Source organism: Myotis daubentonii, chromosome X (assembly GCF_963259705.1).
Source record: "Myotis daubentonii chromosome X, mMyoDau2.1, whole genome shotgun sequence".
Classification (NCBI taxonomy): Eukaryota; Metazoa; Chordata; class Mammalia; order Chiroptera; family Vespertilionidae; genus Myotis; species Myotis daubentonii.
In genome coordinates, this window is record NC_081861.1 from 124617627 (window position 1) to 124639231 (window position 21605).

General features: G+C 39.5%; 1 protein-coding gene, 1 non-coding gene and 1 pseudogene across 7 annotated transcripts in view; 2 read left to right on the plus strand and 1 right to left on the minus strand.

Annotated features, from left to right (window-relative positions):
- The window catches only part of KLHL15 (kelch like family member 15), a 37206-nt gene extending 23468 nt beyond the window's left edge, over window positions 1-13738 (plus strand). For all 6 annotated transcript variants that reach the window (XM_059679469.1, XM_059679466.1, XM_059679468.1 and 3 more), the window contains one exon: window positions 8574-13738. In XM_059679469.1, the coding sequence (XP_059535452.1) occupies window positions 8574-9683 (1110 nt within the window). In that variant the 3' untranslated portion in view covers window positions 9684-13738. The remainder of the gene's footprint in view (window positions 1-8573) is intronic.
- Window positions 4625-4731, plus strand: LOC132225322 (U6 spliceosomal RNA). Its single transcript, XR_009450847.1, has one exon. It is a non-coding gene; the product is annotated as a U6 spliceosomal RNA (small nuclear RNA).
- A 2031-nt stretch (window positions 13739-15769) lies between the features above and the next one.
- Window positions 15770-16223, minus strand: LOC132224668 (large ribosomal subunit protein eL32-like; annotated as a pseudogene).
- Window positions 16224-21605: the final 5382 nt, after the last annotated feature.

Genomic DNA, 21605 nt, shown 5'->3' on the forward strand with positions numbered 1-21605 from the left:
ATATTTTTCCATTGATTTTAAGAGACAGGGAAAGACAGGGCCAGACCAGGGCCTGCCTGCAACCAAGGTACGTGCCCTTGACCAGAATCGAACTCGGAACCCTTTGGTCCACAGGCCGGCACTCTATCCACTGAGCCAAACTGGCTAGGGCCAGCAGTTAGTTTTAGATTAAACCTTTGTTTTGGCTATCTTTCTGCCCTACCATATTTATAGATAAAATATTTACATGATTGAGACTATTTCCATAAATAGAAAAATTCCTCCTAAGGTATAAGTTCTAAAACTTAGTTGTACTACCTAAATATTAGTATAATCGGATAATAAGGTAGTCTTAAGTTTTTTTAAATTTCATTATTTTCTACCTTTTAGGGTTGTGCACTTATTTAATTTCCAGTGGTGGTCGATTACCATTACGAAAATTGGAAGGAACTTAGACTTTTTAAGCACATTAAAAAAATTTTTTTTTTTTTAAATATATTTTTATTGATTTCAGGGAAGAAGGGAGAAAGAGAGAAAGATAGAAACATCAATGATGAGAGAGAAGCATTGATCGGCTGCCTCCTGTAGGCTTCACACTGGGGATTGAGCGTGCAACCTGGGCATGTGCCCTGACCAGGAATTGAACTGTGATCTTGGGGTTCTTAGATCGATGCAAACCATTGAGCAACACTGGCTAGGCTAAGCACATTTATTTTTGAATTAAATAGTTTTCACTTTATAGAAAAGTTGAAAGTCTAGAGAATTAACCAGATTGTGCTGAAATTTATTAGAACACTAGAGGCCAGGTGCACAGATTTGTGCACTGATGGGGTCCCTCAGCCTGGCCTGCGGGGATTGGGCCAAAACTGGCTCTCCCGAAGGGATCCTCGATTGCGAGAGGATGGTTCTTGAGTGACACCCCCTGGAATCGGGCTCCCTCCTCTCTGGTTCCAGGTGTGTCACCCGAGAACCATGCTGCCAAGTTACCGCAGCTCCGCAACTCCTGTGTTGAGCGTCTGCCCCCTGGTGGTCAATGCACATCTTAGCTACTGGTCAGATAGTCGAAAGGTTGGACAGTTGCTTAGGCTTTTAGATAGATAGGTAGGTAGGTAGATAGATTCGATAGATTAGATAGATAGATAGATAGATAGATAGATAGATAGATAGATAGATTATCCTGATGGGTTGCCCCCATTTACTCTGGTCACTTGACTTCTAAAGTTTTTAGACTCTGGCCTATTAGGAGAAGAGAGGATGGGTAAGCCCTTGTTAAAATTTGACTCTACCACTTGGTATTTGACTACAATTAGAGTACTACTGAGAGGATTTGTACTTAGCAGGAACTGATTTTTTCATAACCTTGTCCCTGGTCATTGTTTTTCAGAGCAAACATTAATTTAAAGCAATTTACACCTAACTTTTTTGTGCTTCAGTTCTGAACATGGTTTTATAAATAGACTTCTAATAACAGGTAGATGCTTTCATCATACAACATATAAAGACTGCTCCACATTTTACTGAGCATTAAAATTATATCAAATGTAGCTGTAGTTCCCAAAGATCTCATTTGCTTTACCACTAAAGCCCCATGATAGTAACTTCGTTGTTTCTGGATATTTCTTTTCAGAAGATTGGATTATGGAGAGGGGGTGATAAAAACCACCAGTGCCCAGTCTTAACATATGACACCTTATACATTTCAAAAATTAGGTTAGCATTTTTGGAGTAGGAAGGGCCAAAGAGGTATCTGTTCATGCAACTGATTCCTTTCATAAAGGGAAATACCTAAACTGGATATTTGTTCACAGCCTAAGACCTGGAATCTTTTTAAAATGTTTTTAATTTTTTAAAAATAAGTTTTTTATTGATTTTTAGAGAGAGAAGAAGGGAAAGGGATAGAGAAAGAAAAACATTGATGAGAAACATCATCGATTGTCTGCCTCCTGCACAGATGGCTCCTACTGGGGATGGTGCCTGCAACCCAGGCATGTGCCCTGACCAGGAATCCTGTTTCTGGGGCAATGCCCAACCACTGAGCAACACTGGCCCAACAGATTATGTAACATTTTGACAGTGAAGGTAGAGACATGGAGTTTTTGCTCAGTGGTAATGGCTAGTTATTATTTCTTTGACTTAATATGTATTTAAAAGAACCACATTTAAAATTAATATCTCAAATTTTCTCTGATTACATGCATATGTGCATATGCAGAATTACATTAAACTAAAAGAAGATTAAAGGAGGAAATGACCAATTTAAAATTGTCAGATCCGTTTTTAAGACATGTGCTTTCATTTTGTATTCAGAATAAGACAAAATGCTTTCTGTAATAGTTTTAAGGTATCAAAGCAAGAAAAATGATAATGAATATATTCTTTCCAAGGTTCTAAACAAGACAACTTTTTTAATCCTATGAAAGGATAAGAAAAGTAGTTCAGAACATGAAAAAAATGTCATTCTTTCCATATCTTTCTTTTGAGAGGACCTGATATATAGATAGTTTAACTGTTATATGAGGAGTGAACAATGGCAGAAATGCTTTCTCTATGAAAAAATGAGCCACATGTTCCCTGTTGGATAGCTCCTTTTATTAATGCATTTTGAATTATTTCATTCACATAGAAGGTTTTTAGCCCTCCCATCTTTTGTTATGAAGCAGAGAATATCTGTAATTATTTTGTGCAGAATTATCAGGGAGGCATTAATTCTTTGTCTTTATAATGAAAGAAGAAACTAGTTATGCTTATTGACATTGTGTGGTTTTAGAGGAAAGTTGCAGCAATACATAGCCCTGGGAAAAGGACAAGATAGATCTAGAACTTTTGGCCTTGTTGGGGAGAAGTAGGTGCTAAGTTCCTTTGCTTAGGTTTTTTTATGGTATAAGCAGCTATCTCAAACGGCACAACTTCCTTTATCAGAGGCTTAGAGCTAGAACAGACTGGATACAGATATGTAGCTTCAGTTTGGACTTTAACATAGAGATGAAGTAAATCTTGGAAACTCTTTGGATTCCAAGTTTCAAAGGAGCACATTGAATGAGTGGATAAGAGGAAAAGGGACCAGAAGATTGGGTATAAAATGAGAGAGGAAACTAACTCTGAGAAGCAGTTAAACTGACCCAGTTTGATGGGATCTGCAAGACCCTGGAGTTGGAAGGTGGAAGGCCATTACAGGCCATTCTCCTAGACCTCATGTGACACTGGAATCCCTCTTCAGTGCTAATATGTGGTCACTCTTGGACTACCTCCAATGGCAGGATGCTCACTGACTCTGGAGGTAGACAGTCTCTGACTTGAGAAAATATGTACCCATACTTGTTATTAATGTAGCCCTTGTAGAAAAGCTAAATACAGACTTACATGGAAGCTTTTGCCTAAAAAGGGCAAGTCCCCAGCAGCTCACTGATGAATGTTATCCATGTATACATGTTTTCCCCTGCATATACTGGGAACTGTGTGAAACAGTTCATTTTTTTTTGAGAATATTCTATATACTTAGCTGCAGTTTTTGTCATTTGACATTTTGAATGTCTGCATTAGTGCATATGGATTAGCCTAATTCTTTTTAATGACTACCACATATGGTACATACCAGAGTTTATTCAACTGATGTCTTTTTTAAAAAAAACTTTTATTGATTTCAGAGAGGAAGGGAGTGGGAAAGAGAAATAGAAACATCAATGATGAGAGAGAATTATTGATCGGCTGCCTCTGCCATGCCCTTTGCTGGGAATCAAGCCCGCAACCCGGGCATGTGCCCTGACCATGACCTCCTGGTTCATAGGTCAGTGCTCAACCACTGAGCCATACCGGCCTGGTCAACCAATGTCTTATTGATATATATTTGAGTTGTTCCCAGTTTTGTGCTCTTAGAGATAATAATGCAATGAACATTTATTATCTTGACAGTTCTAAGTACAAAGCTTTTTTTTTTTCTTTTTTCTATTGGCCAAACATCCTCCTAACTTCTACTTATTGGTCCTAAAAACAGTTGCCATCTTCAGACATGGTCTGTTTTGCCGATGTCTAAAGTGTAGTGATGGAACTGAACACTTTTAATTGTGGTTTCACCCGAATGGAGAACATGGGATGTCTATTTTATTATTTTTCTTAAATATGTTTTTATTGATTTCAGAGAGAGGAAGGGAGAGGGAAAGGGGGATAGAAGCGTCAATGTTGAGAGAGAATCATTGATTGGCTGCCCCCTGCACACTTCTTACTGGGGATCCAGCCTAAAACCCAGGAATGTGCCCTGACTGGGAATTGAATCATGACCTCCTGGTTCATAAGTTGACACTCAACCACTGAGCCATACCGGCTGGACTGATTGCCTTTTTGTGTGTGTGTGTCCCCATGATTTTATTACCTCTTAAAGCTATCAAGTCACACATTGTTAGTTCATGTTGAGGATAGAGTCAGGTAAATCTTTACATTTGGAGTTGGTGGATCCCTGGAGTATCTGCTAAAAGCGGTGGACTTCTCACCACTTCACCCTACCCCCGAAATGCATTAAGACAATTACTGCTGTAGTTTAAGGTGGTTCCTGGGTCTTCAGTGTTTCTCATTTCTTTATGATTACTTTGCTGAAGTCATAGATTCTCTCATCCTCTGTCAGTGCTGTTACATAGTCAAAAATTAAACCAGAGTGCTCACTTTGGCAGCACATATACTAAAATTGGAACGATACAGAAAAGATTAGAATGGCCCCTGTACAAGGATGACATGCAAATTCATGAAGCATTCCATATTTTTTAAAAAGAAAAAGAATTAAACCAGAAATGGTCAGTTTTGCATTTTTTAGTGAGTCTCCTAGTGTGTAGTGGTTTCTTATTTGCAAGTGCTATTTTTTTCTTTTTAACAATCCAGGATCAGCCTCAAGCTAACCCAGGGGTCCTCAAACTTTTTAAACAGGGGGCCAGTTCACTGTCCCTCAGACCATTGGAGGGCTGGACTATAGTTTTAAAAAAACTATGAACAAATTCCTATGCACACTGCACATATCTTACTTTGAAGTAAAAAAACAAAACGGGAACAAATACAATATTTGTATTTGCATGTGGCCCGTGGGCCGTAGTTTGAGGACCCCTGAGCTAACCATTCTGTAGTTGAGAAATCTGGCTTCTAGTCCTCTCCCATTCTTCATGATTCGACACAGATTACAGAAAGCAATTAAGCAGCCTTATCTGTGAAGCCTCTCAGGATCCCAGGATGTGATTTGTGAGATCAAATGACTTGAACTCAGTGAGGATATCTAGCTGGTTTTACTTTTTTTTTCCTCAGCCATCTTGGATTTAAGTTTCTTCTTAGTCATTGTATTTGATCTTCAGATTGGAAAGAATAAAACATTCTTAGCTGAGAATGGAAATAAAATAGGAGTAAGGCTGTTTGTCTTTGTTAATATTACATTAACCACCTCATCCAGGGGAGACTTCACTTTTTCCTCTACTTTTTACTTTAATCTCTAAATTACCATTTATTCAATATCTGGCACTCTATACAGTCACAATTCATTCAGAGGCTTTAGCCTTGTTCACAATTTTCTTACAGCTCCATTCCACTAACACACTTTATGTGCCTATTGTGTGTGTGTGTGCGCGCGTGCGTGCGTGTGCGTGTTTTTACCATCTGTTGTAAGTGGTTTTTTAACATCTGAATTCCAGAAAGCTCTGTGCAGCACATTAGATTTTTTATATACTTTACTTTTTTCTTCCCCTCATGCAGTCAGCATCATGTTTTTGAGAACCTCCAAGCTTTTGAGAGCCTTTACACAGTTTCTGATCTTGGAATCGATCCTAATTTTTCTTTGAAAAACTTGAAATCTGCCTATCCAATATGTGCATCATTCCCCTTCCTTTCTTGTTCTCCAAACAACACGGCTGCTGGCTGCTTTCTCTAAAGCTTCCTTCTACTGATATGTTACTAATCATGTATTACTGGTGAGGATTAGATCCAAAGTAACAGTTTCTCTCATTTCTCCTCTACTTTCTGAAAGATTGAATTTTTACACAGACGGGGAAGCACATCAGCAGATGCATTGACTTAAGCTGAGTGACACTTCAACAGATGTACCCTGGTCAGTAAAAAAGCTAGTAACTGCTATTATTTTTTTGTACAGTACCCTATGACAGACACCATACTAAGTCCTTTTCACTTATATTTTCTTGCTTATCTCCTTCCTTAGGGTTATGAGGTGTAGATACTATTGTTATCCAGTAATTCAGATGAAGAAATGAGCTTAAGGATGTTGACTTTCTCAAGATTGCACAGTTTGTGAGTCCCAAAGTCAGATATTTCCTAAATCAGATTTTTTTTTAGTATTGTTAATCCTCACCCGAGGATATATATTTTTTCCTATTGAGTTTTAGAATGGAAGGAAGCGGGAACGATAGAGAAACATGGATTTGGGAGAGACACATCGATTGGTTGCCTCCCGCATGTGCCCTGACTGGGGCCAGGTATCGAGCCTGCATCCAAGGTACATCCTCTTGACTGGAATCAAACTCGTGACTCTTCAGTCCCCAGGACAACGGTCTAACCACTGAGAAAACTGGCTAGGGCCTAAATCAGACTCTTAATCACCATACTGGGCTGTTTGACGTGGTGCTTAATTACTATGCTGGACAAGATTCTTATACTTGAAAACCTGTGTAGCTCTCAGACCACTGGCTGTGCACAGTAGGCTCTTAAATATTTAATTGGAGGTTTGTTTCTTGTTGATTTCCAGGGTTTTATTGCGTTTTAGCTCTTATAAATCAATAAGAAAAAATGAGAAAATGGGTGAGGCACACTATTAGTCAATTCATAGAAGAAATTAATGGAAAATGAAAAAACTATTCATTTTTATTAATAAAATCTTTTGATTTTAGGAGATCCATTTTTAAAATGCAAGACTCTTGGTGCTCTCCCTCTCTGGAGCAGCACCCTTGCCTCTCCCCCGCCCCATTGATCTCCCCAGACGCATTACTTTGCCTTTGTCTTTCCCTTTTTCCTTTGTAACTTGTTTTCTTAGCCCATTTCTTAGGTGGCTCACTTATACTACCTCTGTAACTTTCTAAATAAACTTTCTCTTACAATTTGAAAAAAAATGGCAAGACTCTCATTTTATATAAATATGATACAGCCTTTTTCTGCTTGGCTTTCAACTTCTTACCACTTTCATAAAGTACTCCCTTGGGTGTTTCAGGCCAGTTTGATAATCTTTTATATCTAAAGTTCTGTAGCACTCACAGATGTGCTATATAGCTTCATAGCTGTCAACTGCCTCATTTACTTATTGGTAAATGTGTATTTGTTTTTGTTTCCCCAAATATTTTTCTAAGTTCTCTGTGGAAACAGACCACATCTTATCCTTTAAAATTTTTTTTCCTTTATTGATTTTTAGAGAGGAAGGGAGAGAGATAGAGAGAAACATCAATGAGAGAGAAACATCATTGATCGACTGCCTGCTGCACAGCCCCTACTGGGGATCGAGCCTGCAACCTGGGCATATGCCCTGAACCAGTGACCTCTTGGTTCATGGGTCGATGCTCAACCACTGAGCAATACCAGCCGGGCTTATTCTTATTTCTACCTGTAGCATTAGCACAATACTTAAAAGTGTGCTTTAGCCCTGACCTGTTTGGCTCAGTGGATAGGGCATCAGCCTGCGGACTGAAAGGTCCCAGGTTCGATTCCAGTCAAGGGAATGTACCTTGGTCTTGGGCACATCCCCAGTGGGAGGGTGTGCAGGAGACAGCTGATCGATGTTTCTCTCTCATCGATGTTTCTCTCTATCCGTCTTCCTCCTCTCTGTAAAAAATCAATAAAATATATATTTTTTAAAAAATGTGCTTTATAAAATCTTAGTAATCATAACCAATGGACATAAGACACTGGGGGATAGGGGAGGCTAGGGGACTGTCTACGGCGGGGGGATAAAATGGACACATATGTAATACCCTTTGTAATACTTTAAGCAATAAATAAAAAAAAATGTGCTTTATAAAATCTTAGTAATCATCTTAATTAGGTAGTTTTAACTTCAAAAATAAAATGAAAAAAATTGACCTTTTCTTGTCAACTGAATTCTCCCCTCCCCCCCTGTGGAAACAGTATGGCGTTTCCTTAACTGAATTCTTAACTATAATAGTTGGTGATACCAAGTCTTTATGTGAAAAACCTACTGAGAATTTTGTGTGTTTTTACTAACTCGCTAATTTAATTCCCCAAATTTTTCAGTCGTGGTGATTCTTATACTGTTCCTTGTGGTTAAGAAAACCATGGTCATATTTTTCTCTGCTGTGACACCTCTGTCTGTCCTTGTAGCCACGGGCCTGACATATAATGGTGATTAATACATTTTAGAGGAATTTAGGTTGTGCCTGGAAAGTAACTTGTTTACTTTTAAAAGCTTGGAAATGTGTATAGGTTATTACAACTATAGATTGCAGAAAACAAATGTGGTAAAAGCTTTAAAAAAGTTTGTGATCTTAACAGGAAAAGCAGTTTCAGTAAAGTAAGCCTAAAATCTTACACTAACTGTCTTAGTGGGCTTTGATGTTTTATGTGCCATTGATGTTCTTTCTTTTGGTTAAATTCTATTACTTTTTTCTTAGGTTAAGACATCAGAATTTTACAGATACTCTCGACAGCTGCGCTACGAAGTTGAACAAGCATTGAATTACTTTCAGAATATTCACCATCAGCCTTTGTTGGACATGAAATCAAGCCGCATCCGCTCTGCCAAACCTCAAACTACAGTATTCCGAGGAATGATTGGACATAGCATGGTTAACAGTAAAATACTCCTCTTAAAGAAGCCAAGAGTCTGGTGGGAACTAGAGGGCCCCCAAGTACCCCTGCGCCCGGACTGCCTTGCTATTATCAATAACTTCGTGTTCTTGTTGGGTGGGGAAGAACTGGGCCCAGATGGTGAATTCCATGCTTCTTCCAAAGTGTTCAGGTATGACCCCAGACACAACTCTTGGCTCCGGATGGCAGATATGTCTGTACCGCGTTCAGAATTTGCAGTTGGTGTTATTGGGAAGTTTATTTACGCTGTAGCAGGCAGAACCAGAGATGAGACTTTCTATTCAACTGAGAGATATGACATCATCAATGATAAATGGGAATTCGTGGATCCTTATCCAGTTAACAAATATGGACATGAGGGGACAGTGCTCAATAACAAGTTGTATATCACTGGTGGAATCACCTCATCATCCACCTCCAAGCAAGTGTGCGTCTTTGACCCCAGTAAAGAAGGGACCATAGAACAACGGACCAGAAGAACTCAAGTTGTTACCAACTGCTGGGAGAACAAGAGCAAGATGAATTACGCAAGATGCTTTCACAAGATGATCTCTTATAATGGCAAGCTTTATGTCTTTGGTGGTGTCTGTGTGATCTTGAGGGCCTCTTTTGAATCTCAGGGCTGCCCTTCCACAGAAGTGTACAACCCAGAGACTGATCAGTGGACCATCTTGGCATCCATGCCAATTGGTAGAAGTGGCCATGGTGTGACTGTGCTGGACAAACAAATAATGGTTCTTGGAGGCCTTTGCTACAACGGTCATTACAGCGATTCCATTCTCACTTTTGATCCAGATGAAAACAAGTGGAAGGAAGATGAGTACCCGCGGATGCCCTGCAAGCTGGATGGTTTACAAGTGTGCAACCTGCATTTTCCAGAATATATACTGGACGAGGTCAGACGTTGTAACTAATGACATCTCTCTCACTTCAAAGCCAAACAAAAAATTTGTTTGTGACAGAGTAGTTAATTAAAAACATAAGAAAAACCTCACCAGTTTTACTATCAAAGCCATTGGTCTAATAGCATAAAAATTTTTCATTCTGTGCTAGCATCCGTTGTTTTCTTTTTTAGTGGCCTCAAACTCATGCAATAAGTTAGTTCTAAGCACTAGCTCTTGAAACTACTTCCTGAATCAGTTTAATAGAATGATACACTTATCTGGGAAGCTGATTTTATGCTTTAAACATTTCTCTCAGATGTCACTGTAGGAGTCCTGCATCTTCTAAGAGAAGACCTGATAAGTGTCACTTGATGTAATTTCAGTTCCTATCTTGATCTGAAATCTTTTTGAACATTTATTTCAGTCCGTTAGACCTTTTGGTTTTATTGTTTAAGTTTAAAACTCTTGCCCTTTTTGCATGGCTTTTTGCTGAAAATGCAAAAATATAAATTTTCTACAAAGTTAACTTTTTATATTCAAAACACTATTTCTAAGCTGCCTTCTCTTATCTGCATTGTGTTAGTGAAAGCGTACTCATACATGCATACATCTTATGAATATATAAGGCACATCCTCTTTTATGCGTGGTTAGTATTCTATATTTTTAAGCTAGTGCACTTGCACACACACAGTTTGCCATACTTGTTGAATTTTAGATGTAATGTCTTTTCATGTATTAACATTTTTAGAAAGTTAAAATAACTGGAGTCCTCATTTGGTGTCAAAATAGTCTATCTTCAGTCCATACTGATTCAGTAATATTTGAACTCCTCATATTCCTGAAACATGTATGGATTTATGGAAACTAACATTTTATATTTTATTTTCAAAAGTAAACGTTAGTGTTCTTATCGATGTATGTCTTCTTTTTGAACATGTTTTTCTTTGCAGTCTGTTTAACGTTGCCCTGTTTTTAGTGAGAATTGGAATGATATATGACAAGCCCTGGCCCTGCAGCGTGCAAGCACTTTTAAAGAGAATTTAGGTAATACCAGACTTCTAAGTAAGGCCCCTTAAAAGTAAGTGCAACTTCCATTCTTTACATTTAGTAAGGCTGCTGCATCTGTTATTGAATGGAAAGTAGCAACTTGTGGAAAATTTGAGCTCAGTTTTTGACTTAGAGTATCAATAGAATTATAATCTAACTGGTCATATCTATTTGTTTATTTAGTACAAAAAATTTAGCGGCACTGGGATATAAACCCTCAGCTTTTGTTTTGTTTTCTGAAAGCTACTAGCATGAAGGACAGTAACCTCAAAGAGAATGGATGGAGAATAACTGTTAAAAAGCATTTATAATAAGTGTTTTAGGATTAGCCGCACCTTTCAACTCGAAGGAAAAACAAATGGTTGAAAAAGTTAAGAAGAATAATCAGGGAATGGTTCATTCAGATTGATGCCATTTTTTTCCCCGAGTAGAGTCTCTAGCTGATACATACTAGATCTACACTGGCAAAACTTGCCAGATCTTAGGATATTGGTGCAATATTGCAATGCCTTCTGTATGGCTGTTGTATAAATTGTCTAGTTTCACTTTTTTTTTTTTTTGCTGCTGCCACCACTGAACATGAGATAGAAGAGTGAAGTCATGGAAATGTGAAGACTTTCCTTTTGCAGTTAAATGAGACAACTATTATTTTAATAGTCCAAAATTGGAGGTGTTTGGGTTTAAGAAACTGGTACAAAAGTAGTTTTTGAAAAAGAAAAACATTGGCATTGGTTATAGAAGTCAAATTGCTGTTCTTTTGTATATGAGACTTAAATTTTTATTAGATAATTCTATCATTTGCTTTCTGTTTTTAAAAATGAAACTCGGTACCGTTTCCCATGGTAATATTTTCATTTCAAAAATCATTTCTAATTTTACTTTTGAAAACTAGGATTAGCTAAGTCATTTAATTATTTTTCTAATATATTAGTTGGTTTAGTGTTTTGTATGTCTGCTGCTTGCTTTAAAGGAAATAACAATGTCTTCATCATTTTCCTCATTGTTGTCTTTTGCTGGAAAAGACTGAGACAGGGTACCCTTCATCAGGCTTTTTACACTCCAGTGGTGGTTCTCTTAATTGCTTAGATATGACTTCATAGCCCTAGTTAAGGTAAGATCTGGGCAAACAGTTGAAATTCTTGGTTTTCCATTCTAAAGTCAGAAGGCCAAGGTCAAAGCTCATGTTTTGGAAAATTTGTGAAATCGTAACTTGAAGTAACTCTGGGTTCAGCTTCACACTTAAGTCATGTCTGACCTGATGTTAGCTGTAATCAGTTTTAAGCTTTAAGAATAGTTGCTATTGCTTGGGTTCTTTATGAATGTATGACTGAGAAAATTCTTCTGTTTATATGTAGAGCTAATTTAGGTTCTTTTAAATCCATGATAACTTACATTCCCTTTTCAAGTTATGGTTTAATTGCTGAAAGAGATTTATTTTTGTTATACTAAACTATGGAAAATTTTCATAGTTTTTTTTTCAAGTTTATTTTTTGTGTGCTTCATTTGAAACCATTTTTGTTTGTGTACATGGTATGTGTTCAAGATAATAGTTCTTAAAAAATTCAGTAAGAGATATGAAACTATTCAGTGTAACTGTTGTGATCTTTGTGTGTTATTTTTCACTTTACATTTTAAATGCCAGACTTTACAAAAATAGCTGATCTTCATTAGTTGCATCTTAATTAGAAATGTTTGTTCTCTTCCATGTCTTTGACCTAAGTTTTGACTTTAATCTGCTTAAAGAAAATTCTTGCACTACAACCTTTTCATAAAACTCAAGATTGTCTCATTGAAGGTTTTGTATTGGAAAAAATACTACTGTTTTTTTTTAAAGCAAAGCTTAATTAATAGAATTATTAGCTTTTGAGACAGCTTTCTCTGTGTCCTCATTACTCTGCTCTGTGTGAGTGTTACTATAATTTGTGAAATATTGACTGAGCCCTTCACTTATCTTTTCTAAAGCAGCACCTTTGGACACCTCATTCTGGGAAGCCTGCTCGAGTCATAGTAAAGGACACACATTTGTATGGGGAGAAGTAAAAATGGAGAGTTTTGTCTTAATTACAAGAAACTAAGCTTTAAAATATTTTATAACAAATTATTTGAGCTGCATAATCTAAACATGTCAAACGTTCAGTGGGACTATTTTTATATATGTATATGTGGTTGTAGGTCATAACATTTCAGTTTATAATATAAATTGTTATTTCAGTTTATAAGCTATATCTCAAAAAAGGCTAGCTCTTTTGAGAATACATAATTTAAAGTTTTAGATTGAAGTGAAACACAACATAGATAATAGTGAAATTAGATATAATTGAGGGCTATATAGCAGTAAAACTGCTAGTGCCATTTTCTTGTTTGCCTATTATACATTTTTTGATTTTTTTTGTACTCAACATTTTTAGGGATCATACATTTGTTCGATTGGATTACAGTTGGTTTGGGAATAAATATCTTCTAAAAAGAGATTTATCTTAAAAACACAAGTCCTAGGAAATTCGTTTATTGAGAGTTTATAAAGTCAAATATTCAATAGACATAGAATGGAATAAGTAAACTCATGGAAGTCAGATCCTTTCAATATATCAGTATAACTTCAATATTACATGAGTAACACTAATGAGAATGCCATCAGCTTGGTTTGTTCCCTCTAATATTCTTGGATTTTCTTTTTACATCCTTGGGAACAATTGCATTAAAAAAAAACATTAATCAGTATACTTGTAAGGATTAGGAGTTTGCTTTCTGAAGGAATGTTCCTGTGAGGTGGTTGGAGAGGTTATTTTCTACCTAACTTATATATGCCCTATACCTCTTGGGCATATTTTGTCTATTAGAAAAATATTTTTGACCTTTAGGTACATTTTGGGCCAACAGTCAAATAATCCTAGGACAGATTAAAAAATCTTAGAATAATTTAAGGTTTGCCTTTTATACCTGTTTTGAAAGCCTTTACATTTTTGTCAGGTAATTTTTCCCAAACCGTGAATATAATCTATTCAAACATGTTTATGCTATCCATTCTGTTTTTAAATTGAAAAAAATGTTAAAAGTGTTTATGAAGAAAAGTTTAAATAAAATATTTTTCATCTTTAAAACATACTTCTTTATCTCTTATTATTTACTATCTTTAATCCATCACTGTCAGAGTCACTCATGACTTGATTAGTATTGTCATTTTGTTTTCCTTCAATGTGCCAAGGAAGTGCCACAAAAATGTGATCTCTACTGATGCTTTCAGCCACAGATTCAAATGAGAGCATTAGAGTGAATTATTTACACTTACATACTATGGAAATTTTGCAATGAAGCCAAGTAATTAAAGTTCCACTAACACAGTTTTGCAGAATGGAAATAGAGAATTGAAAGAAAGCATTTGCAAGCCTCAAGCCTTAGTTTGGTAATTTTTAGTTTTCCCTTAGCATTTTTGATTCATTGTTCTTAAAGGCATTTCTAAAAATAGGAAATAGGCAGGAATGAATCTGCTATATCACAAGCACTTGGATTTACATAGGCCAGTGTGTTCCTCCTTTAAAATGGACTCCTGAGACACCTCAGCAGGATTCCCTGGATCCTGGCCTCAAGCTACCTTTCCAGTCACCCCCTCTGTCACTTCCTACATATACTCCCTTATGTTGTGATCTTTGTGTGTGAATTTCCAGCCTCAAATTACTTGCTTTCCCTTTTCTCTGCTTCCAAAATGCACTTCTTTTTCAATGCCCAACTCAGATGCTTTCCTCCCCTCTTGCAATCTGTTCTCTCCATTGAATTAATTGCTTCTTCTACACTCAATACATTTATAGTTCTTACTTAATTTTGCATAATAGCGGGGTATAATTCATTCTCCACACCTAGATCATAGTCTCGGATGAAAGGACCTTTTTTATTCCTCTTTGTATCCTCATATCTAGCATGACACGTGTTTTACACAATAGGCACGGAGTTCTATATGTTTACTGCAGCATGTGACAAATTCCATGTGAGTTCCAGACAGATGCTATAAGCATTTGGAAGAAGGAGATGCTAATATTAGTTCCCTAGGGATTTTGTCTCTGCTTCCTTCTCTGTCTACTCCTTGTCCAGTCTCATCCACACCTGTGGCTTCACCTACAACTTTTATTCTGCTACCTGCCAAATCTTTATTTCTCAACTCAGAGCTCCACCCATTGAACATTTCCCCCATGTTTTATCGGAATTTCAAACTGAACAAGTATAAACCTGAATACATTATCTCCTCCTCAAAACCCTGCCCCTTGTCCTGTATTTTCCTGTATTATGATGTGGTTCTATCATTGCCTGGGACTGTTCAAGTTGAAAACCTGGCAATTGTATACTAATGCCTCTTTCCCTCTTCAGCTCAACATCTGGGTTCATCTAGTCCTATCAGGTTAAGCCAGCGGTTCTCAACCTATGGGTCTCGACCCCTTTGGCGGTCGAAAAATCCTTTCACAGGGGTCGCCTAAGACCATCCTGCATATCAGATATTTATATTACGATTCATAGCAGTAGCAACATTACAGTTATGAAGTAGCAACGAAAATAATTTTATGGTTTGGTCACAACATGAGGAACTGTATTTAAAGGGCCAGAAGGTTGAGAACCACTGGTTTAAGCCCTTGCCCTCCCCTCTCCATTCATATTTACCTCATTCAGGCCCTTGTCATTCTTGCTGGCCTCTGGGAGCTTTCTTTCTGATCTACCTCCACAATTAATTCATTTTCTCCACTGCTGCCAGAGGGAGCTTTCAAAACATAAATCTGAACCTGGGATTCAACTGCCTTTAATAATCTCCCTTAATCTTGAGAATAAGATCCAAACTTTCTAGCCTGCCACACAAGGTCCTTCATGTTCTACTTGCTTTGTACCTATTTGGTCTCTTTTATCCTATATTCTAGCAATGCAAGCTCCTTGGAGTTCCCTGAATACAACACATCTTCCCTAGCCTTTCTGCCTTTGTACGTGCCCTTCCCATCTTCCTTTCCTGGCTAAGCCTTTCTTGGCCTTCCAGAACCAGCCTGGGCATCATAGCCTCTGTCAAGTCTTTGGGGGAGCAAGGAGCAGAATTTTATGATTTTATTAACAAAATACAATGTGTATACAATCTGTCTTCATTTTTTTCACTGTTCAGCCTGGCATTGGGATTGGTGACTCTGATTGCCAACTGGGCTACTCTTTCCACAATGGTTTGCGATTCTTTGGAGAGACATGAGCAATCTCGGCACAGTGAGATTTGTGGCACATCAAGCAGCACTCCAAGCTGTTGTGGACCAGAAACTTCTGAAAGCCACTGGGCAGCATGTGCTTTGTTTTCTTGTTGCTCCCATAACCGATGTTGGGCATCAAGACCTGGCCCTTCAATCTTCTGCACACCCTATTGTCAGTGCCTCTAGGTTTCCACCAGTTCCGCTTAATTTTGGCATATCAGGCTGACTGGTGCCAGATGAACTTCTTGGCCCTCTTTTTTACAGTCTTGGGGGTTTCATGAGGGGTCTGAGAGCAGCCATGGTGCCAAGTAGGAGATGGCTGCCACCTTCATAGGCAGCGCCGAGGAAGAGACTCCATCAAGTCTTCCTTAAACTTTTGGGCCAGATTAATTATGCCCTTGATCTTACCATAGTACCTTGTGGATACCTAGACCCCCACCTCCTCTGACTCTTGATTTCTCTATCCCACCTTTAACTGTACTCTGAGGGCAGATACTGTGTCTTTTTATCTTGATTTTCCGTCTGGCACATGGCAAGCCCTCCTTAATAAAAATAGAACCCAGAAACTTGGAAGGTCACCAATAAAATGCTCCTGGTGAGGAGGGGCAGCTATATTAGAGAGCTTGATTGTCTGCCAACATTGACCTCCCTGAGGAATTCCCTCCGTTCATTTTCACTACCACTGCTCCCCTGTCTGGAAGGTTGATGCATATAGCTATCATAGTTGTCAACAGATAGTTCTTCCCTCAACATCTCAGTATTTCTGAACTAGGCTGAAAATTTTAAGTGAAATAGACCAAAAGCAAATCATTAATCCTCATGGAATGCTCTGTGACAGAAAAAAAGTGTTCAGTGGTGACAATAATCTTAAGAAACACTACATAACATTTATTTTTCTTAGAGAATCTCAACAAACAGCATATTAAAGTCTCTGAGAAATCCTGATGTTAACTCATTTTGATGTTGTTTAGCTCAGTGTAAACCAAACATTTGACCACTTTTTGACATTGAATATATATGATCCATGAATGTTCTTGAAAAAGCCAGGCTAAGGAGTCAGGGAAAGAATAGAAGGACCGCTAATTCAGATACTCTCATCTACAAAATAGGACTGCCTCCTGTAGGTCCAGTTAGTTTTCAGGCTGAAGTCAACATTTAGCCAAGTTGACATTACCCTGGGGTTTTCACATACCAAGGAAGGTACCACCTTCTCATCTTAGGAGTTGGATGAAATTGTACAATTATTTGTACAACTTGTATAGTTTAAAGAGCAGGACATCCAAAATGGCCATAACTTCCAGCAAATCCTCTCCCCAAAAAGCACTGATAAAACTGAGCAAACTTGTCAAAAAATGTAAAGACTGAAAATTGATCATAGGCATACAAATTGAGAAGCATTTATTCAAGAAAATGTACTATCCTATCTAATAAAACAGAAACATGGTAATTGGCATACGACGCTACCCTTCCCATTGGCTAATTAGCGAGATATGCAAATTAATTGCCAGCCAAGATGGCGATAACCACCAACAAAGATGGCGGTTAATTTGCAATGATGAGAGGCTAAAGGGGAAGGACTGAAGAATGGTGATCGGCAACCCAGGCGGCAGGCAAGAGTTGGGGGGTGGGCAACAGCTGCCTTTCCCCACCCCCCAGTGGGTGATCGCCATGGGGAAGCTGGGGTTGCCGGCTGGCCTGCGGCCCTGATCGCCATGGCAATTGGAGGGCAGGAGGGCCAGAGGGCAGGCCAGGCAGCAACTCCGGACCCCCACCAGGGCAATCAAAGGGCGGGAGGGCAGGGCGCAGGCCAGGCAGCAACCCCGGACCCCCGCCATGGCAATTGAAGGGCGGGAGGGCCTGCGTTCCTCGATTGCCATGGCGATCGGAGGGTGGGAGGGCCGTGTTGCAGGCCAGGCAGCAACCCCGGACCCCCTCAATGGCGATCGGAGGGCAGGAGGGCCTGAGCGCAGGCCAGGCAGCAACCCGGACTCCCGGAACCTCTCTTAAAGGTTCTCTTAAGGCAGTTGGCGAGGGACCCCAGAGAGCCCCAGGGGGCCCTGGTGCCAGCAAAACAGACCTGGGGCGGGTCTCCCCAGAAGGTCCAGAGAACAGCCACTGCAGCCCGCCCCCACCCCAGCGCAAGGCATGGCACGCTGGGCCCGAGGACCCACCCTCCAAGAGCCCCCTGGCTTGCTCATGCAGCCCTGGTCACATCACCGGAGCAGCTATAAGGCACAGAAAGCACCAGGGACAGCCGCTTGCCCCCACTTGCATTTGCAAAGACAAGGCCGGAGGGTGTGAGGGCCGGCTCACATCTCCTTCTCCCTCCTTTTGCTCCTCCTCTGGCTGCTTAGCTCGCCCAGCTTTTTATCCAGGTTCCTCTGCAGCTGGGCCCACTTGGCAGGGTCCAGGGACCAGTCCTTGGCCCCACTGCCAACGTACAGCACTCCCACCCAGCTGATTCTCTGCGGGGCGTGGGCGCGGGCCGTCTCCCCATAGCCATGGATCTTGGGCAGGCAGTGGCTGAGGCCGTAGCCGTGGCTGCAGTGTAGGCAGAGCAGTCCCGGATTACGAGAGGGATGTCCGACTACTGGTTTAGGCCCAATCCCTGTAAACTGGCAGGACGTTTTTCGAGGGGTCCCAAATTGGAGAGGGTGCAGGCCAGGCTGAGGAACACACCCTCCCCCGTGCACGAATTTCGTGCACCGGGCCACTAGTATATAATAAAAGTGTAATATGCTAAGTGACCAATCAGTTAACTGGTTGACTGCTCAACCAGTTATGATGCACACTGACCACCAGGGGGTAGGCGTTCCCACCAGTAGGTTCACTTGCTGCTGGGGTCCAGCTGATTGGGACTGGGCGAGAGGGCTGGACATGCTCTGGAGCCCTCCTGTGCGGTCCCTCCCTGGCTGGCCGGCCCCCATCGGCCCTGATCCCCAGCCAGGCTGAGGGACCCCCACCTGTGGACAAATTTGTGCACCAGGCCTCTGGTATCTCAAGAACCATGGGAGTCTCTGATTTTTGCCTGGGGCTATTCCCATCCCAACCTCAATTCCCCTGGCTCTGTGGCACGGAAGTTCTTCAGGGGCATGCAGGGATCTGCCTTTATTTGGAGTGGAGTGTGGAGAATCCCATATGTCACTGTGGTGACATTGCAGCTAGCCTGAGGCATCAATAGTGATTGCGGCACTAGCTGGATTGGCTCAGTGGATAGAGCATTGACCTGCAGACTGAAGGGTCCCAGGTTCTATTCTGGTCAAGGGTATTTAAAAAATAGTGATTGTGTTTAGTAATAGATTGGCAGACTAGCCAGAAATTTAATAGGTGATCTTGGGAATGAGATAGCCTACTTTATCCCTGGGGGCCCAGAAGTCTGTGCTCATGGACAAGGCTGTGTGCACCTATGGGGAAATGTAAGAGCTAAGAGGGCCATAGTAAGGTACTTGCCCCTGGCTGGATGTGAGGCCTTGCAAACACATACCAGGAATAGACTAGGAAACTGAACTTTGAAGTCATTTCCCAGGTCACACAGATTTATCAGCAAAGGGCAGAAGGAAGCCTTACTGCCTCAAGGTATTATGTGTAACTTCTGACCAATCACTGGCTGACCACTAAGCTATGCTGACTCAGTTGTTGCCTTGGAATTTTTAAAAACAAGCTGATCAGAGATAACAGTGGCCATTCACTAGGGTGGGGGAGAGGGGAAGTGAGTGGAGAATAAACTGCACAGAATTCCTCCAGGTAAATTACTAAACAAGCATACCACACCAAAGAGTAGCAAAAACCACACAGAATCTGGAGTTGCTACAATATATTATCAAAAATGTTGAGTTTCAAAAAAAAAATTCCGTGACATGCAAAGAAATAGGAAAATGTGACCCATACCCTGAAAAATAAGGAGTCAATAGAAAACTGTCTCTGAGGGATCAGAGTGTTATGGAGAACAGAACAATTATAGTTTTGTATCCTGTATTTCACATACAATTTTATTAGAAACAATTTCACAAGTCTTTTCAATTTCCTTGAAAAAAATATAAAAGTGAGTTGATTGTGGTTCACTTTTAAAAAATATTTTTGTTAATCCTCATTCGAGGGTTTTTTTTCATTGATTTTTAGGGAGAGTGGAAGGGAGGGAGGGAGGGAGAGAAACAGTGATGTGAGACACATCAATTGGTTGCCTCCTGCACGCACCTAAACAACCGGTAATCAAGCCCACAACTGAACTGGCAACCTTTCAGTGCACAGGACAACACCCAACGAAGAGCCACACCAGCCAGACCTGAAAATAATATCTTTAATAATTGCTTAGTGTTCCATAATATGGCTATATCGTAATTAAACATGGTCCTACTGTGAGACATAACTACATTTTTAAAGTAGTTCGTTCATTTTAAAGTCGATGACAAATTTTGCTAGTTTAAGCTTCAGGAAAGTTGTACAATATTAGCCCCACATCATCAGTGAGTCTAATTTGTCACCACACCCTATCCAAAGTTTTATTTTCATTTTTATTTCTTTGATTTTAGTGAGTATTGAGTAATTTTTCATGTCTATTTGCCAATATGTTCTATGAATTTCTGTTTGTCATTTATGCATTTTCAATGACATTTTAGTGTTTTATTATAGATTTGGAAGGATTACTCATCAACTATATCTGCCACACTTGACTATATTATCCCAAACTAAGTATCTTTAATATTGGGTCAATTTTTAAAAATCATATAAATTTCATTAAATGTGGAAAGCGAATGAAACAATTTAGAGAAAACAGAGGGATGGGGATTATTCTGATGGAGCAAAATGATTAAGAATCAAATATATTTAAGAGATAGGCGCAGCTGATAAAGATACTGAGAAAGGTATGGTATACATTGCAGGGTCAAAAGAATCCCTGTTCAAAGGTTAACAGCATTCTCCTTAGACCTGGGTTATGAGAGGTTTCTCTAATGGAAACATACATTCAAACTTTTATTGAATACCTGCCTTGTGTACAAGTGGGAGTGAAGTTAGCTGGGAGTGAAAAAAAAAGACCCATCTGCTCTCAATCTAATGAGGAACCATAAGTCACTAAAAATCACTGAAGGCAAGAAATAAAAATAGCGCAAGAGATAAAGGAAAAAGCAGGGTGTTGCGGGAGCTCCGAAAGTTACAATTATCATTGATGACAATCAGGAAAAGGTTCATAGAAGAATTGGCATTTCTACTTGGTCATGGAGATTAAGCAAGATTTCTCTATAGAAGAGGGTTCTCAAGAAAGGATGTGCAAAAAAGCACAGGAGGTACACGAGGCAGGAGGTTCTGACCCAGGCATGCACCCAGATCCAATCTATCCGTCTTCCGTTCAAGCAGATTCTAGCACTGGTGGAAATAATCAACATAAAACAGCACCTAGTAAAATTTTTATGAATGAAAAAAAATGGAGACCCATTTTAGTTCATGAAAAATTTTATGTAAAATACCGATCATGGAAAATTTAGACTCCATAAAAACAACAGTAAAACTGACAATGGCAAAAACTTTATACAATTAAACTTGTAGTCTTGGGCTCCCTGGAAGTTGACTCCAAGATGAGAATGAAAGTATAAGTAATTTTTTACTTATATTTATTTTTTTATTGTTCACATTATTACTAATGCCCCCATCCCCCCTTCTGTTTTGCCCACCTCTACTCAGCCCCCATCGCCCCCCCTCCCC